Below are 19,908 nucleotides of genomic sequence, written 5' to 3' on the forward strand. Positions count from 1 at the left end.
GATATTCTCGCGGCCATTTCGTTAGCAGGAAATTGGCTACTTTTTTGAAAAGAAAGCAGTGAATAGGAGCTATATAATATATATATGTTGTGAATGGAGTCGATCCAGAACCTGAGATTTTTGTGGATTAAATCTAGAGCTAACTTAATTGGCATGCATGATTTGAGAAATCTTAATGTTACATGTATATGTGTTTAATTAGTGTATAGTTTATTTGGTGCTCCTCTTGTTAATTATAGTCCAATGTTAATTGTATCCGTAACTTGTTGCTTTATCCCTACGTACACACCTGTTAATATTAAAAATTAAAATTAATACATCTCTTATATTAAATCTTTCATTACATTACACTAAACTTACTTGCCATTTCACATTTCCACATCTAGATGACCAATAAAGTTTTCATCTCTTTAAAAAGGTTCCTAGGTATTTACCTTTTTTTTTAAAACCCTAATGCATATAGATGGTTGTTCACAAACGTGCCATTATGTCACGAACCGTGGATCGATCGAGTAATCACTAGTTTTGCAACTACTTGCGGTACCAGTATACACTGCTATCCTCGACGCCTTCATCTGGTTCGGCGTAGATGCATTCCGTAGATACTCACCCAATATTGGCTTGATCGCATTGGTGGCTTCTACCATGTGATAATATGGCATAGTTGTGACAAAATGATGTATCATATGAGCATTTGTGACCTACACTTCTAAAAATACCATTAAAGATTCCGTAATCTCTATCGATTGTGGCTAAAGCACTTCTCATCCAATCCCATGATCTTGAATCATAGTGAGGAATGGAAGGATGAGTATGATTTAAAAAAGTGACCATCATGAAATGAAAGTTGAAAACTACTCGTATAAGGAGCTCCATAGATGCAAAATAACCATTTTACCCCAGCAGTTAATGCAACTTGATGAAGTGCATAATCAATTAGAAAAACACCTCCAATCGAGAGCCAAACTTGACTGCGTTCGCTATTGTTAAAAATAGGACCAAGTGGGTTAAAGTGACTTGCAAACAACCTATCATATTTCCTACCATGAACGTTAACTAGAAGGTACAAAGGAAATCCGATAAGTTCTTTAACTAAAGTGAAAAATAAGTTGCCTAGCTAGAGGATTGTTGAGGATTTCAGAATACAATTTATCCGCCTTTCTTTTTGGGATGAAAACCTCGTCGTATTCTATCGAACCCGCGTGGGCATGGTGCCTACGGTGACTATATTTGAAAGAGAAGTACGGAGTAAGTAATGAGGAATGGACGATGAAACCAATTGTGACATGCATCAAGCCACTCATAATCACTAAAGCTATGATGGCCCATATCATGGGCCAGAGTCCATAGGCCCATGAAAATGGTTCTTTAGAAAACTAATATATGGGCCATACTATGTTAACAAGGTATTTATTGTAAAAACACCATTCAAGAAAATAGCATTTTATTGATATACATTCGAATGACAACATAATATTACTAATTTAACAACTAAGTAATCAATATTACTAATTTAACAACTAAGTAATCAATACAAGAAATCAGATAAAACAAAAACAAAAAGAAGAAGACAAAACAGGCTGAGGATATAGTTAAACCAAGGTCCCTTAAAACTGATTTCGGACAACCTAAGGTACAACAGCCAAAGCAGATTTACTGCCGGAGTTAACGACAACCCAGAATTTACCTTCAAGAACAGCTAGAAGAGAAGTGAAAGAGAAAGAGTTTGGTTGATGATCTAGGATGAAGTGTTGTTGTTGTTATTATTCTGATATTCCAAAATGAGATATATGTATATCAGATTTTTAAGTGGAAAACATTTGTTAAACTTAGAAGGTTAATCAACATGTGTCACTTGCTAAAGTGATGCAAGTGTTGTTCCAGGTTTGCACCCGCTTAAACCATAACAACTAAACCCACTTGAGTCATACTAAGCCATGGAAGCCGTAATCGAAGTGCGCCACATTACGCCTCATCGCCCACGACCTCGGTCCCAAGCGCGGCCACGTTGGGTTCTCTGCTCCCTCCTTGCCCACTTGGGGTGTAGCTCTTTATAAGGAATTATTATTTTTCAAACACTCCTTTTTATAAACACACTTAATTTTTATACTTTTACCAATGTGGGACAAACTCACATTAGTTAAACACATTTTCAACTTCATTTTAACATATCTATTCACTTGAATATTTTATGTTATATACATAAAATTTCCAACATTTATTAGACAAAAGAGGTATGTAATTTGATGCAATGTAGTAAAGACCATAAACCATGATCAAGTCACGGAATAAGTAGCATAATGAGCGAATGAGAGGTCGTGTGAAACAATGTGGCGGTATCACTTTCTTTATATCACTAATTTCGAATGGTGGTTTTTTTTATTGGAATGCGTTTACAGACATCATCGGTACTGTTGCCATCGTTCATCCTTCCACCTGCTCCCATTTTCTCTTCTTCTTCAAACACGAGAGAAGAAGAGAGTTTGAGATTTAACTTTTGTTCCAAGTGTACGGGACTGTGCATATAAGGCCTTTCCTTATAGGAGCGTCCTCCCGCGTCCGACGCTCCAAAAAAGAAAGACGCTAGTAGCACTGCCGTGTCCAAGGCCCGCGTCCGAGGGGTTTGCTCCAAACTTAGACGAGCGACTAATGGTGTTTGTAAGGCCCAAATCATTTTTAGATCAATGCAAAGTAAAAAAAAAATGGTTTATCATATATATTCATATAGAGGACCCTTATTTTGAGAACCCATTTTTTTGTAAGAACTGTGAGAACTTCTAAAGTTTATATTGGAACACATGTTTTTTTTGTCATTCACATATGAAATATTGTAAAAACATATGTTGTTGAAGAAAATTTTTTTCGAAACCTTATATATAGCCGTTTGTCACATATGAACAAAAAAACGTGAACAAATTTATTCACAAGTTCATAAAAGGCTAATTTGAAGGCTTTTTCAAATAGTTTCTTCTACAACATATACTTTTATATCATTTCACATGTGAATGGAAAAAAAATGTATAATTTAAAAGTTCTCATGTTTGTTACAAAAAAAAATGGTTCTCAAAATAAGAAAACTCTATTCATGTATATATATATATATAATGAAAAGTTATTTTGAGAACCTTTTTTTTGCGAGAACCTTTGAGAACTTTTCAAATCAAGCCCAGCCGATAATTATTCTTTACATGAAAACTGTTTTTTGATTGTTTTCTGAATAACTTATGTGTAATTTTGAAGTTTATAATTGTTTGGAGGCATGTATTATCATCCGTTATACAATTATGTGGAGATTTAGATTCTTGATCACATGTGCACGAATATTGCTATGATCACATGTATGCAAGTCGATCACATGTAATCATAGCAATATTCGTGCACATGTGATCAAGAATCCAAATCTCCACATAATTGTATAACGGATGATAATACATGCCTCTAAACAATTATAAATTTCAAAATTATACATAAGTTATTCAGAATACAATAAAAAAACAATTTTCATGTAAAAAATAATCATTGGTTGGGCTTAATTTGAAAAGTTCTCAAAGGTTCTCGCAAAAAAAATGGTTTACCAAAATAACTTTACCATATATATATATATATACACACACGTTATCTATATGTATATATATTTTTAGGGGAGATACATTGAAGAAGATAAGGCGGGACCACAGAAAAGAAAACTATAATATATAAATAATTTATTTACAATTTAGCCCCTAAAGTATTAATAAATTTATAAAATCATTTTACAAGTTTTAAAATGTTTCAGTTTAACCCCTATAATGTTTTAGTTTCTATTTTATTGTTGAGAAAATTACATTTTTGGTCCCTTAAGTTGGCAGAATTTTCAGTTATTGAACTTAAGTGAATTAATTACAGAAAAAACCATGAAGTTGGTCAAATTTTTCACTTTTCACTCTCTGACTAACAACCGTCTATTTGCTCCGTTAAGTGAGGGGCAGATTCGTCAATTCACCATGATCCCTTCTTTTTATTCTTCCAAACTCAAACACAAACCCAAAATTTGAAAATTACAATGGCCGAAAAACAAAATGTTAATTGAAAAAAACACACCGAGCACACAAACACACACTTGGCACACACACATCTGAGATCGGAAATAAGGGTTTTTGGATTCGGAATTGCTTGGATCGGGATCGGTTTTAGCTAGATTTGGTTGGATTTGAAGTGAAATTGCTTTGTTTTGGCTTTCTTTTCAATTCAAACAAGTTTTTCCGCGAGTCAAAGTTTTTCTGACAAAGTCTAAATCGGATTTATTTTGGCTAGGGTTCATTCGCGATTGATTTCCGAGTCCATTGCAACATGTTTCGTGTTCTGATTAGGAGCTAATAAGAGATAAATCTAGATTTTAATTTTTCGATTATGATTTTCAAATTTCCGGTCGTCGTGAGTTCAGTGGACATTTCGTTTTCAGCAAAATTTAACGAATATGGTTTGTGTTTGAGTGTGAAAAGAAGGGATCAAAGTGAAATAACGAATTTGTCATTCACTTAACGGACCTAATAGATGGTTTTAGTCACAAAGTTAAAAGTGAAAAATTTGACCAAGTTTTGGGTTTTTTCTGTAATTAATTCACTTAAGGGCAATAACTGAAAATCTTGTCAACTTAAGGGAACAAAATTGTAATTTTCTCTTTATTGTTTTATCTATAATGAATGTAATGTTTTGTTAATAAAAAGTATTTCATTTAATTTTTTTTGTAAAATATAAGTAAATGATAAAATAATTGATGAAGAGTGAAAGAAGTGGAGGTTATAAGAAGGAGTGTTTTTAGCGTGTCTAGAAGAGATAAAAACGGATAAATAATGTTAGAAATGAGTTATAAATTGGGTGTTATAATGAGGGACCTAACTTGGGGTAGGGGTAGCTATGGCTCATTTATAGTGAAAATGAGAAGCTGGATACTGAACTACCTCAGTTTTTAACTTTTCTATGCATTTCAATATTCCATGGTATCTTTTACTTAACGGTATACGTGCCTTATATCCCCAATATTACATGATAAAATCTTTAAAGGATAACAAACATTATCTTTTAAACTTTTGCATGTTTTTTCTTTTCAAAAATATTGGGCTCTTTCCACAACAAAATATAGTGAGATAAGGAGCATTGTATCTTTGAATTTCAATCCTTAGCAATTTTAAACTTTTACATGCTTTTGTATTAAAAAGATATGAGACTCTTTGCGCATCGAGATTTATGGGATACACATAAATGTATCAATCAAATTCAAGGTTTAGACTAAAGAATAAACATATTTTAAGTTAATTGTAGAATTCATCCTTGTTTTTTTTTTTTTTTTTTTCATTTCGTAGTTTACATTTCTCTTAAAGATTTTTAGTCTAATAGATCCAAAATATATACTATGTTTTTGTTGCAAGTTACATTTCTGATGTCGTCAGTTTTTTTGTGAGTTACATCCCAGTGATATTTTCATTTTTATGGTTTATATCTCTCTTAAGATTTATAACTTGCAACCAGCTGAGTATTTAAAACCCATTCCACTAAAACTCTTGAAGATGGATGTAGACTATGAAAATGAACAAATTATGGAGAAGAATCCTGCAATTAAAGAAGAGTTTTTCTATATTACCTATATATGTATTTGTCTAACAAATCAAATAATAATTTTCATTATTTGTAGCATCTAAAATATAAGATTTATATTATTAATATAAACTGAAAAGACACATTGACATACTGCATATATATATATATATATATATATATATATATATATATATATATATATTCTTGATTTATATGGGTTTTGCTAAACAAAGTCATAAGGCTTTCGTTAAGATGCATTAAATAGTTGTACACTTATTATAAAATTCAGGGGTGGACTTTTGATATGAAACGTACAACTTTTTTTTATGCACGTTAAGTGAAACCATAAAGGCTTTATTTAGTATTTTCCTAAAACTATTACCAAGTATAATACACTAACTTTTGTACTTAACACACTAAATGTCAGGTGGTCAATTAATTGGTGTTTTATTATTGTATTTTTGAATACATCCGAGATAAGGCTGTCACCATGCCGGCGTATATCGATAAAAGATGCAACCGAATTCTTCAGAAAGACATCCAGACATCCATGTAAAGCTAAAGACTATCTTCTGGTTATAATAATTATATGGTAACTATGATTTAAGAATTTCAATAAGATAAAGTAACTATAAAATTTATTATTTAGACTGAAAGATACACTTATTTTTGAAAAAGAGATTAACTATAATACGCGTGACGTTTTAATATCATCTTACGTTTTGTTTTAAAATCGTTTCGATTCTATTTTAATATATTGATAGATAGATAATATAATATAATATATATATTGTATACCAATTGATTTTGATAATTAATTATAAAATATTATGACTCATTTTATGATGCATGCATGTTGTTGTCCCATTAATTTTGAAACAACATGTTACATCTTCCGTTCTGATATATATTTGATCGATCCATATCCGGGAAAAAAATTATGATGCGTGTATGCACCCAGATTATACATATAACTTATACTCGTATTATATATTTTTGTAACTTTTAGCTAGCATGATATGTTGGTAACATAAAGTTGTGTTCTCTATTCTTATAAACAAAAAAAGAAAAAAGGAGAAAGTGAGAGACTTTGCACACACACACACACATGGTCGACAGATAGATGAAATCCGGACTTGACAAATTCCAGAACGGGTCGATCCGGGTATACAACTATAACAAACTGCTTGTATGTTGATCGACCATGCATCCTTATTATACAAGTCATATGCTTAATTATTATACAAAATTCATATATAGAAAATAATATGCAGCAACCCAAATGCATATATAGATGGTTAATCATAAGAGGCATGATCATGTCACGATCCGTGGATCGACTATCTACCTCCGGTACCAGTATACCCCGCTATCCTCGGCGCCTTCATCTGGTTCGGCATAGATGCATTCCTTGGATTCTCTCCAAAAAGCCTTAAGGATTGGGGTATCATCATATTTGTAATATTCACCCAATATTGGCTTGATAGCATTGGTGGCTTCTACCATGTGATAATGTGGCATAGTTGTGACAAAATGATGTATCACATGAGCATTTGTGACACTTTTGAAGATATCATTTAAGATTCCATAATCTCTATCAACTGTGGCTAAGGCACTTCTCATCCAGTCCCATGATTTTGAATCATAGTGAGGAAGGGCAGGATGAGTGTGATTTAGAAAAGTGACCATCATGAAATGAATGTTGAAAACCAAATAAGGCATGCCATAGATGCAAATTAACCAGTTTGTACCATTGGTTAATGCAGCTTGGTATAGTGTATAGGCAACTACAAAAACACCTCCAATCGAGAGCCAAATTTGACCGCGTTCGCTATCGTTGAAAATAGGACCGAGCGGGTTAAAGTGACTTGCAAACAACCTATCGTATTTCCTTCCATGAACATTAACGAGAAGGTACAAAGGAAGACCGATAAGTTCTTTGACTAAAGTGAAGAATAAGTTGCCTATCGGATTGTTGAGAAATTCAGAATATAACCAATCCGCCTTTCGTTTGGGGATAAAAACCTCGTCGTATTCTATTGAACCCGCGTGGGCATGGTGCCTACGGTGACTGTATTTGAAAGAAAAGTATGGAGTGAGGAACGAGGAATGGATGAGGAAACCAATTGTGTCATCAAGCCATTGATAATCGCTAAAGCTATGATGGCCCAAATCATGGGCCAGAGTCCATAGGCCCATGAACATTGTTCCTTGACAGAACCAGTACATGGGCCATGCTATGTAAGCAAGGGGTTTAGGCAAAAGAGGTATGTAATATTCTGCAAAATAGTATAAACCAAAAATTATGATCAAATCACGAAATAAGTAGTAAGACGAGCGTAAGAGATCTCGCTTGAAACAATGTGGCGGTATCGCTTTCTTTAGATCACTAAACTCGAATGGTGGCTTTTCGATAGGAACACGTTTACAAACATCATCGTTACTGTTGCCATCCTTCATCCTTCCACCTGCTCCCATTTTCTCTTCGTCTTTAAACGCAAAAGAAGAGTGATTAGTTTTATTTTATTGGATGTTAAAGGCAAAACAGCTAGATATATTATATGTATATATATAGCTGCAAGATATAGTTTGAGTTTGAGTGTTGTCCCAAGTGTGGGGTGTGTATGGCTCATTTATATAGTGAAAACGAGAATTTTCCAATCAACATCGAACTACCTCAGTTTTAACTTTTAGTTGTTGACTAGTCAGCCTAAGTTATCTGCTAATTTAAAACTAATTAAGACACATATATTTTTGGAGTTGATCGATGAACTACCTCTGTTTTAACTTTTTTGTTGTTGACAAGTCAACTTAAGTTATTAAATTTGCAACGACTAAAAACATTAATATATTAACTAATATACTTCATTTAATATTTTTGGATGTTTAATTAGATACCTCAGTACTTACTTTCGTTGTTAGACAACCAACCAAAGTTATTAATTTTCAACAAACGACGACATAGATATAGACATATTTTGAATTGGATGCCGGGTGGATCTTTGTTGGGACCGAAAGGTCTTGGTCCCCGTTTATGCGCACAATAGTGTTGTTTTGTGTAAATTTCATTTGAAAACTCTGTATATATCAATATTATCTCTACTATTTTATAAAAGTTAGAGTTAAATGCAAACACTCCTTGTGGTTTGTCGCTTTTTACAACGATAGTCTCTCTCTTGATTTTTTAGCAACGGTGGTCCCTAAAGACATGTTTCAGTTGCAATGGCAGTCCCTCTCTAACGAATCTGTTAATTAGTGCCGTTAAGTTTGTCACGTGTGTAGCACGTGAGGGGTATTAATGTCATTTTACCTACACAAACATAGAGTGTTCAAAAGTATTCGTATCCGACCCCTGAAAATCCGATCTCATTTTATCTAAAAAAAGTCGGATATTAGAACTTCGGATATCCTGAATTTCGGATCCGGGTAATGATTTTTGAAAATCTCGGACATTCGAATATCTCCAATAATATTTGAAAAGTTTGGATATTGAAATTCACTATGAGAAAGTTCGGTTATCCAAAAATCGGATAGTTGAAACTTGAATACCCCCCCCCCCCAAATTTCGGATATTCGAAGTTTTAGGATATCCGAAGTATCAGAATTTTAGAAAGAAAAAAAATATCCTAAATATTTTTGTATTTAGACTAAGTTTCAAATATTTTCGTAAAGTTTAGAATATTTTCGAATATTGAAAATAATCTTTTTCGATTTTTTGACATTCTCGTATATTTTCGGATTTAAGAAAAATAAAAGATTGAAATTCTTAAACTTTTTCAAAAATCACTATCCAAAGTTTTGAAGAAAACCGGATCAGATTTTCGGATCATAAGTTCATATATAGATAGTTTTGAACATCCTTAGATTTGTGTAGGTTGAAAGACATTAATACCCCTCATGTGCTACTCACATGAAAACTTAACGACATCATCTAACGGATCTGTTAGAAAGGGACTGCCATTGCAACTGAAACATGTCTTCAGGGACTATCGTTGCTAAAAATTCAAGAGAGGTATTGCCTTTGCAAAAACGAACGAACCATAGGGACCATTTTTGCATTTAACTCTAAAAATTATCGCACTCCCTCTCCTAACACTTTCAACACTATGTCTCATAAAAATGTCCTCATGCAAAACAACTATTTTAGCGTTAATGATTTAATTAATTCTCTCTTTTTTATTTGTTAATTAAAACAAATTTACTTAAAATACCTATAATCCCCTTAATGAAATACGGAATAATTTACAACATAGATCCGTCAACTCCTAAAATAATTACACTACCCTTTTTACATTAATTATTTTTACAATAATAACCACCCCGCCACCACCCGTCACGCCGCCATCACCACACCGCTGCTACCACCACCATTGCCGTATTGCACACGTAAAAATGCTAGTTATATAAAAAATTATAGCTTTATATTGAAAGTTTAAAAAAAACATGTAAATTGGCCAAACTATCTTTAACGAATTAAATCACTAACACTACTTAATAAAAAAAACATGTAAATTGAATAAACTATTCTTAATGAATTAAATCTCTACCAACACTTAATATTAAATTATAAAATATCTTCACTATCCCCTTAAAATCAAACACAATTATATCAATTAATTACTTACATCATTTGATATTGCCACTCATTACCATCTGTTACTTCCATTACACGGGTACCGTGTTTGTTTAAAGTCTATGGAATTACTTATTTTTCGAAATTTTTGGTTCCCTTTATCTGTTAAATTAAAAAAATTTAGTAATATTTTATTTTTAGTGGAAAACATTTTTTTTTATTTTAAGTTAAGGAGTTTGATAAGAGTTAGCAAATCTAAGAATATATTAAAACAAAAATATATTAAAACATGATTAAAACATCTTTTAATCAACACGTAATCTAATATTTAATCAACACGTATTCTTTTCTGTTATACAATCAAAAAATATTTTTTTAAATAATATGTATAATTAAAACTATTATATTAATTAGTTACTAGTGTACCCAATACAATCAAATTATTATCATTATACTATTATCATGTATACCAATATATAAGTTAATCCATTTCTAATATATATCAAAATAATGTTATTTAACTAGTGTGTTTGTCCCCGCGATCCGGGTTTTAATAGCGTGGGGAATTTTTAATGTTAATACGGTTTTGATGTGTTAGTGTACTTGCGTTGAACCTATAACGATCTAATTAAAAACCATTTTGCCATGGATATAAAAAATATATAACTGTTTAGGAGCAATACCACAAACACATTAAAATATGTACAACGTCAAATACATATATGCATGAAAACAAAAACCGAAAAAAAATTCAAACGAAAATTATTAATATATCTGTTGAAAAGGCGATACCACAAACGCTTTTGCAATATCAAACAGTTTTTGTGCAAGCAAACTGAAATAAAAAATGAAGGATAAAGAAAATGCTGAATAAAAATTTTCAATATATTATTTAAAAATATAAAAGAAAAAAACTATGTAAAAAGCCAAGTAAAACAAAAGAAAAAAAGATTCAATTGGGATCTAATAATGGCAAAATTCGAATAGCGATGCGAGATGTAAAATGAACCAATAAAACAGTGTTACCGCCCAATATATTAGTTGAAAACACAAAAAGCAAAAAAACTTGTGCAAAATACAAAGAAAAATCGAAAGGAAAAAACTCGAACCGTGTCTCATATGGCAAAATCCGAGTGGTAACGCAGGGTGTGAGCCAAGAACAAAAAAAAAGAGTGTGCAAAAAATCAAGAAAAACCAAAAAGAAAAAACTGAAACGGTGTATGATATGGTAAAATCCGAGTAGTAACCCAGAGTGTATAACATGGAAGTAGGTGGCCCAATGAAACAGTCCCACGTGGCACTGACACTGTTCATAGAATTGTTTATATATATCTAAAACAATTCTATAATTAAGTCATTATATCCTAATGTCGAATTAATGATATGTCTAAAGACATAAGCTAATCATCATATAATGATATGAAATGCAATAAAGATTAACTTTTTGTGTCGATTTGAGATGACATGTGTTGATATGTGATGATATGTGATAATATGTGACGATATGTGATGATTGTGACGAACTGAGACGAACTCGAGTATAAACTGAGACGAAAAGTGTTAAGCTTAACCCATGTAGTCGTTTGGGGCTAGTGTGTGATGAGCGTCCATTTTGTGATAAAAACCCTATCGAAAAGCTTCATTTCAATGCTTAAATGAGTTAATATTCCGGAACTATTGGTACTTAATGGAATTATATGTTTATGCAGGTTCACGGAAGATGCGAGAGAGGGTAAATGGCATCAAGTGACTCAAGAACGAAGCCTATGAAGATTACAAGACACAAGGAAGTGATTCGAGAGCCGAACGAAGGTGCGAAAGCTGCAGCATGATTCACCAGCGTCGCTAGCCAACAACCAGCGCCGCTAGCCCAATCAAGTCCAGGACCAGCGCCGCTGGAGAGCCCACCAGCGCCACTGGTCGGCCCAGTTCAGTAACCGACTTTCACCTCTATTTAAGCCGAACTAACCCTCAAAACCCTAAGAGAGAGCCGATTCAGCAGCCCTAGCCGCCCAGCAACAACCCTAGATCGATTTTGCATATTCCAAAGAGGTTTTATAGCTTCTAACGCATTCCGATCTTCATTCTTGGTGTAGATCTTTTATCTTTTATTTACTTTTATTATCAAACAATGTCTTTCATCTTTTCAAATTTTGTTATTCCTTTAATAATGTTAGGCTAGTAGGCTAAATACTTGTTTGGATTGATGTAATCATGTAGAAGCTTATTGTTTTACTGTGTTTGTTTAGATTCTGTTGGAATGTGTTTTACTAGTTATCGTAGATCCATGTTTATTAGTAATTCATGTTGCTATTGGTTTTATATCTGAACATATTAGTTTAATTCTGATGGTTGTCTATGATCATACACTAGCACTAATATGTTAGGACAGAAAACGACTAGTCGGTCTATAACTAGAAGTAAAAAGTGATTCACGTGTAACCGAGTGATTCAGAACCATAGTAACTAGGATGAATTGAACATGAAGCTTAACAATGTCAGACGCGATCCTTTGACTAGGAAATGAGCACTGTGGTCACCAGATAGAGTTATATCTAGCCATGGCTTAAGAGCTGGGTAATTAAAAGATGAATTAGTAACACAAACTTTAGGTCATTAATGCTTAAACAATGATTCTAGCGAGAATTTGTTTCTAGCGAGAATTTGTTTATAGCGTAGTGTGAGTCTAGCGACAACACTATTAATTAGGCTAAGTGAATCGAACGGGAATCTGAGTCGTGATGAAGTTTCCAACAGACTAGCAAACCAGTAGGATAGTATTTGGTCATACCATGAGATCGGAGATGCCAAACAAGTATTTTAATTTAAGTACTGTTATTTGTTTTTTCCAAATATTTTCAGACTAGCCTTTCACTGAATAAGCGGTTGCGGCTATTTTAATTTACTGTTAAAATATTAGTTATTTAGGAGTTAGTGACAAACCCCCAAAACAACTAGAATTACACATACTACTAGATTAGGTAAAGCAACGCGTCCCTGCGAACGATCCTGTAGCTTATCACTAGACTATACTACATTGACCGGTTCTCTGCTCGTTACGTGTGTTTAATCTAGATAGTTACTTGTACAACATATAAATGTAAAGACAAGAATAAAAACACACCATCAGTGTGCTGAATCGATCACGAGGGGGTAGTCATGATATCTCCCGAGTGACCCATGTTTGTCGATTGAGTATTCCATCTGGGATGATCAACCAACCTGTGACGAATGGATACTCAACCCTATTCTTGTAACGATTAAGTAGCGTAAGCTACTTAACTTTATGTAACGATCAAGTAATGTAAACACCCTAAACCCTAAGCTACCATGTAAAAACCCCAAAAAATCTATGCAAAATCATTTTTGATTTTAAATGGTTTTCTTTGTATGGAACTCATTTGGTTTTGTCTCAATGTGTTATAAAAAATCATATATGATTTTATATAGGTTTTCCTCAATATATGCGTAAAATCATTTTTGATTTTGAATAGTTGATTTTGAATAGATTTTTCACAATGTATGCGTATAATCATTTTTGATTTTGAATAGTTCATTATATATAAGATTTTCACACTGTAAGAGTAAAATCCAATATGATTCTAGGTATAAGAACACAAGTAACTAAAACCTCAATACAAAATCAAACTTGATTGTACAAAACACAAATTTATAGAATCTATATACAAAATCAAATATGATTTTACACATACAGTTTGAAAAACAGAAATCTCTATAATCTCTATACATAATCAAATATGATGATGAACATAAAAGTAAACAATAACAGATAACAAATCGAATTTGATATTACTCATACATTCCCATAAAACAAATGGAGTTTATATCCACAAACCTATACACTAAAAAATTTAATTTAGAATCATAAAGTTAATTAAATCATATTATCAAACATTGATTTAGACATTTCATCAAACACCTTATGCAATACTCAATCAAATGTGATTTGATATTAAATCATGTATGATTTTGAATAGGCTTATAGATTCTAGATGTAAGAATAAAATCATATATGATTTTGTATAGTTTTTTCACACTATATTCTTAAAATCATTTTTTGATTTTAAATGGTTTTCTTTCACTTGGTTTTATCTCAATGTGCTATAAAAAATCATATATGATTTTGTATAGTTTTTCCCCAATGTATGCGTAAAATCATTTTTGATTTTGAATAGTTGATTTTGAATAGGTTTTCATACTTTATGAGTAAAATCAAAAATGATTTTGAATAAAAATCTTTATATGGAAGCCATTTGGTTTGACTCAATGTGCTACACAAAATCATAAATGATTTTTAAATATGATTTCATAAAAATCTTTATATGGAAGCCATTTGGTTTGACTCAATGGGCTACACAAAATCTTTAAATGATTTTGTACATAATCAAATATGATTTTGTATAGGTTTTTGAAACCGTATGGGTAAAATCAAATTTGATTTTGTGTAGGTTTCTTGGTACGAAACTCATTTCTTTTGTCAAAATGTATGCATAAAATCAAATTTGATTTTGTATAGCTTTTTACACTGTATGCCTAAGATTTTTATTGATTTTTACTCATTTGTTTTGTCCCAATGTGTGCACAAAATCAAATTTGATTTTGTATAAGTTTGCACCATATGCATAAAATCAAATTTGATTTTGAATAGTTTTTGATATGGAACTCATTTGTTTTGTCTAAATTCTTTATACATAATCAACTTTGATTCTATACATAAAGTTGTAAAAACTGAAATCACTAAAAATATCAACACATAAATACATAATCAAAGTTGATTGTAGGCATATAGTCACAAACACACAGGTAACTATAAACTCAATACAAAATCAAATTTGATTGTACAAACAAAGTTACAAAATCAAAATCTCTAAAATCTTTATACATAATCAAATTTGATTCTAGACATTAAGTTGCAAAAATAGAAATCACTAAAATATCAACACATAATCAAATTTGATTATAAACATATAGTCACAAACACACAGGTAACTAAAAACTCAATACATAATCAAATTTGATTGCACAAACAAAGTTACAAAACACAAATTTAACAAATTCAAAATTTAGAATGATGTACAATCAAGTATGATTGGCTGTACAATCAGTAAATACGTATATAATCAAATTTGATTTAGTACATACATTTTGGTTTAGACATTTCATCAAGCACTTTGTGGGCAAAACTCATTATAAATATTTTAAACAACAACAACCAAAGATACAACTTCTTATCATATAAAAAACAAAAATAAGAGAAAAAAGAACTACAAATCATGGATAAAAATGGTTTGTTTATCCATTTTTTATATAAAAAACATAAAATACATAAAATATCACTCTAATAACATTATAAACATCATCTTCCACTTGTTGTTATTGTTGTTGCTAGTGTTTGAGATGAAGATCCAGATTGTGGTGGTGGTGGTGGTCACCGTCCAAGGAGGAGAAAAGAGGGAGAGAGTGTTTGTTTGTTTGTTTGTTTGTGTGTTTTTATCAGGAGGAGGAAAGGGGAAAAAAATTTGTTAAGCAAATTTACATATTTGCCCCTTTATGTTTTTTTTTTTAATTAAGGCATAAGTTTCAATCCTAGCCATTGATTGAGATGATCAAATAGCTAGGATTTGGTTCTTAAGATTCATGAAAAATTAAAGATTCAAATAAACAATTACCATATATGTAATACGTATAGTTTAGACTTTAGAGGATGTATGCAAAAATCTCTAAGTTTTAACTGCAGTATTGGGCTTGGTTACTAGGCCAGTCCTTCGTATTGGCTCGAAATAAAAGCCCACGTGATTTGTGACAGAATGACAGGTGGTTGTTTAAGATTAAGAAGGAAACGATCTCTAGTTGTCGTCTTTTAAAAAATAATTCCATGCACCAACTCATATGGTAATATGGTATATTATGATATTTCAACATGTTGCTAGTAAAATATTCTCTTGCTTTTAGAAAAATATTCTATATATAGCAAAAGTTATTTTCGTTTACTTTATATATAACATTCCGGTGAGAACACTCTTAAAATAAGAATGGTGAGAACATCTTAAAAATATCATTTTGATGTATTAAAAGTCCATAAAACTAACATAGTGCATAACTAATTATCATTATTTAAATGATTAACAACACATTCATCCGTCAAAATTGAAATAATCATGTTTTTTGTTTTGTGCATCCATCTTGGATGCATATTCATCAGAATGATGCATCCAACAAAAAACGTGATTTTTTCGTTTTTGATAAATCAATGTGTTGTTAAACACTTAAATAATGATAATTAGTTATGCACTATGTCAGTTTTATGGACTTTTAATGCATCAAAATGATGATTTTAAGGTGTTCTCACCGTTCTTATTTAAAAACTGTTCTTATTTGATTGTCCCCCTTATATATATATATATATATATATATATATATATATATATATATATATATATATATATATATATATATATATATTGTAGACTAGCATGTTATCCGCGCAATGCAGTGAGGGTCGTGACAGCGATGATGTGGTGGTACGGACGACTGTTGGTGGTAGATGAAGGGTCGAGTGGTGTAGATAATTGATGTAAAATGTTAATGAAAATGTTTTTAAAAAGATAAGGATTGATAGTGTGATTTAATCATTAATGTTAAAGGGTAGCAGAGGCGGTTCTAAAGGGGGGCAAGGGGTCCAATGCCCCCCTCAAAATTTAAATTTTGTCATGTATTTTTAAAATTTTTGTAGATTTTTTAAATTTTTTTATAGGTTTTTAACATTTTGCTCTCTTTTAGATTTACTTTATATAAGTTTTTTAATTTTGTCCTCTGTGGGATTTTTTCCTGGTACCGCCTCTGAAGAGTAGTGTAGGTGAAAATATTTTAAGAGATATCAAGTGAAAATATTACATATTTTTCAACACTTTCAAAAATAAAATGTTATTCTTTTTATAATATAGTATAAATATATCCATCTAAGTTCTAGTTAAAATAAAATAAATATTAACGAAATATAAATAAACAATAGATTTCTCTTCATTGAAAATCATCATGCATCATAAAAATTATTGTGCATCAATATATATATATATATATATATGTGTATTTCGTGAATCTTCGTGCATCAATTTTATCATGATCCAAAGGTAAAAATCTTATTTTATTTGTATATTATATGATCCATATAATATATAAATTATTTATATATGTTATACGATTGATTTATTATAAAAAAGAAGTTTGAACACGTTCTTTCTCTCTCGATAATAAATTAATAATCTGATAGTAAAAAACGTAGATCATAAACATATCAATTAAGATCTAACATTAATGTACTTTCGAGTGTCTTAGGTTTAACCTCAATAATTCGTGTGATTTATGAGTATAAGTATAATAATAGTCTGCCTACATAAAAATGATATTAATTTATAAGTTAAAATTGTAAAACTTTTTTTTTTTTTACAAGTGAATTTTACTTTAGACGCGTATGATGTGTGCTAATCGCACAACGAAAGAGTCCCGCACTAAGCGGATCTTAAATATTCTTTCTCACCATACCATCTCCTTAATTGAAAAATATCGTCGAGAAGAACCTACCAAGTCTCGAACTTGAAACCTTTGAATAAACTCCCCGGGGCCCCGCATAGCAGGTTTAGTGAAACACCCTTACCACTGGGGTATTCTCTACTAACATTTTTAACATATAACTTAAAGTAAATTTAATTTTTATATTATCATAAATATAACAATATGCCATAAATAAAAAAATTACCATCAAAAATAAAAACGGTGATGAAATTTTATATTTTAATTTTAGTTAAATAATATATATAAGGAATTTAATTAATTAAAATACAGATAATATAAGAGTTGTAGTTATATTAGATCTTTATATATTAATTAATTAAAATTTTCAGTTATTTAAGTTGTCTAAAAATTAAAATTTATAACAATAGGTTTAAAATGACTAGGTGTGGCTTATTTTAAATGTCAGATCAAAGAACCTCAATCCTTTTTTAAATATATTATTGGTAGATTTTTATGTCTTTTGAATTTTTTTACATCTAGAAAGTCATAAGATGGTCCAATGATCCATGCATTGTGAGTTTATATATTGCATACCTTCAATAAAAGGTGATTGTCGTTTTGCCCTTAATAGTGTGGTTTTATATTTTTTAAGTTACAATATATATACCGTGCACGCATTTTTCAACGTTTTTAACGAAAATAGTCTATATATATATAAGATATATAATAAAGGCGTGCATGGATTTCCGTGCACACATTTTTCAACGTTTTTAACGAAAATAGTCCCTATAACTTAATTCTCTTGTAGTCCCCATCAGTTGACGGTCATTAAGTTTTGTTCGGGTGTTTAACGGGCGTTACAAATATTGTTGCTAATCAAGTCCTTTTTTCTAACACGGAGTTAAATCATTTCCTCTAACGGGTCTTAAGGATCGTTAGATGTTATTTGACTTTCTAAATTGATGAAAATTTATATATATGTTAGCAATGAATATAGTTTAAAAATATAGGAGTTTTGATTATATTAGGTATATATATATATATATATATATGAATTGATTAGAATTTTTAATTATTTATGTAGTTTAAAAAATAAAATTTGTAAAGATAGATATTTAAAAGATACACATTGCTTATTTTAAACGTCACATGTCGATGAATAGACACATCATTCTTTATTCCTTTTTTTAAAAAATTATTGGTAGATTTTTTTTATGTGATTTTAATATAATTTAACTAATTTCTGTTTCAAGACTGTTCACATGATAGCTAAAATTATTATATCTAGAAAATCATAAGATATACCATCAATACATGTATAGTGAGTTCTATTATACTGACCATTTTATTTTTATTTCTATCTAATTGATCTATTGTATACCTTCAATTGTGATGAAAAGGTGATTGTCGGTTTGCCATGAATAGTGTCGTTTTACACTATTTATTAGTGAAAACTAGAAAATTTTGGACCCGCGTTGCGAGGTTTCAATTCCTTTGTTGAAACGGTTCGTTATTTTAGTATATATGCTGTGAATTTTCGACAGCTTAATAGAAATAATTTTGTCATTAATATGTTTGTTTAAAAGTATGCAAGAAACCAAAACGTAACCCGTAGTAGAAACCTGAACGGGATGTGATATGACAAAAATATTAATATATTAGTTCAGATATCAGGTGGATGCGATATAGCAAAATACAAGTAGTGGTACGGGGTATATCACAATAAGGTTGAATGACAATTAAAAAGTGTGAAAAAAACAAAAGAAGTAACCCGTAATAAAAAATCCGAAAAGGAAAAACAAAACTAAAAAAGAAAAAGACGTGACAAAATCTGAACAGGATGCAATGTGTCAAAATCCAAACTATAGGAAACGTGCGATGTGTCACTTTATAACCGATGCGACGTGTCAAGTTTTAATAAGCATGGTGACTATTGATAACCATGCCAAAAAAAAACGAAAGAAAAAACTCAAAATGGGATCCGTAATGTCAGAATCTAAAAAATGATGCGGGGTATATGATGAACCAATAAAAGAGATCATATAAGCAAAAAAAATGTATCAAAAAACCATGAAAAACCAAAAGATAAATAAACTTAACGAAAATAGAAATAACAAAGGAAAGATTAAATATTGTGTAAAAGTTTCCAATATATTAATTCAGAACACAAAAGCCAAAAAACTATGATGAACACCAAGAAAAAACCCCAAACGGGATCCAAAATG

At 30.9% G+C, this 19,908-nt stretch overlaps 1 protein-coding gene and 1 pseudogene across 1 annotated transcript; both read right to left on the reverse strand.

The window, feature by feature from the left end:
• Window positions 1–531: 531 nt before the first annotated feature.
• LOC122590974 lies at window positions 532–2,446 on the reverse strand (annotated as a pseudogene).
• Window positions 2,447–6,597: 4,151 nt separating this feature from the next.
• LOC122579373 (omega-6 fatty acid desaturase, endoplasmic reticulum-like) lies at window positions 6,598–8,171 on the reverse strand. Its single transcript, XM_043751542.1, has one exon. The coding sequence runs from the start codon at window positions 8,053–8,055 to the stop codon at window positions 6,922–6,924; it is 1,134 nt and encodes a 377-aa protein (XP_043607477.1). The 5' UTR covers window positions 8,056–8,171; the 3' UTR covers window positions 6,598–6,921.
• Window positions 8,172–19,908: the final 11,737 nt, after the last annotated feature.

The sequence above is a fragment of the Erigeron canadensis genome, chromosome 1 (assembly GCF_010389155.1).
Source record: "Erigeron canadensis isolate Cc75 chromosome 1, C_canadensis_v1, whole genome shotgun sequence".
Classification (NCBI taxonomy): domain Eukaryota; kingdom Viridiplantae; phylum Streptophyta; class Magnoliopsida; order Asterales; family Asteraceae; genus Erigeron; species Erigeron canadensis.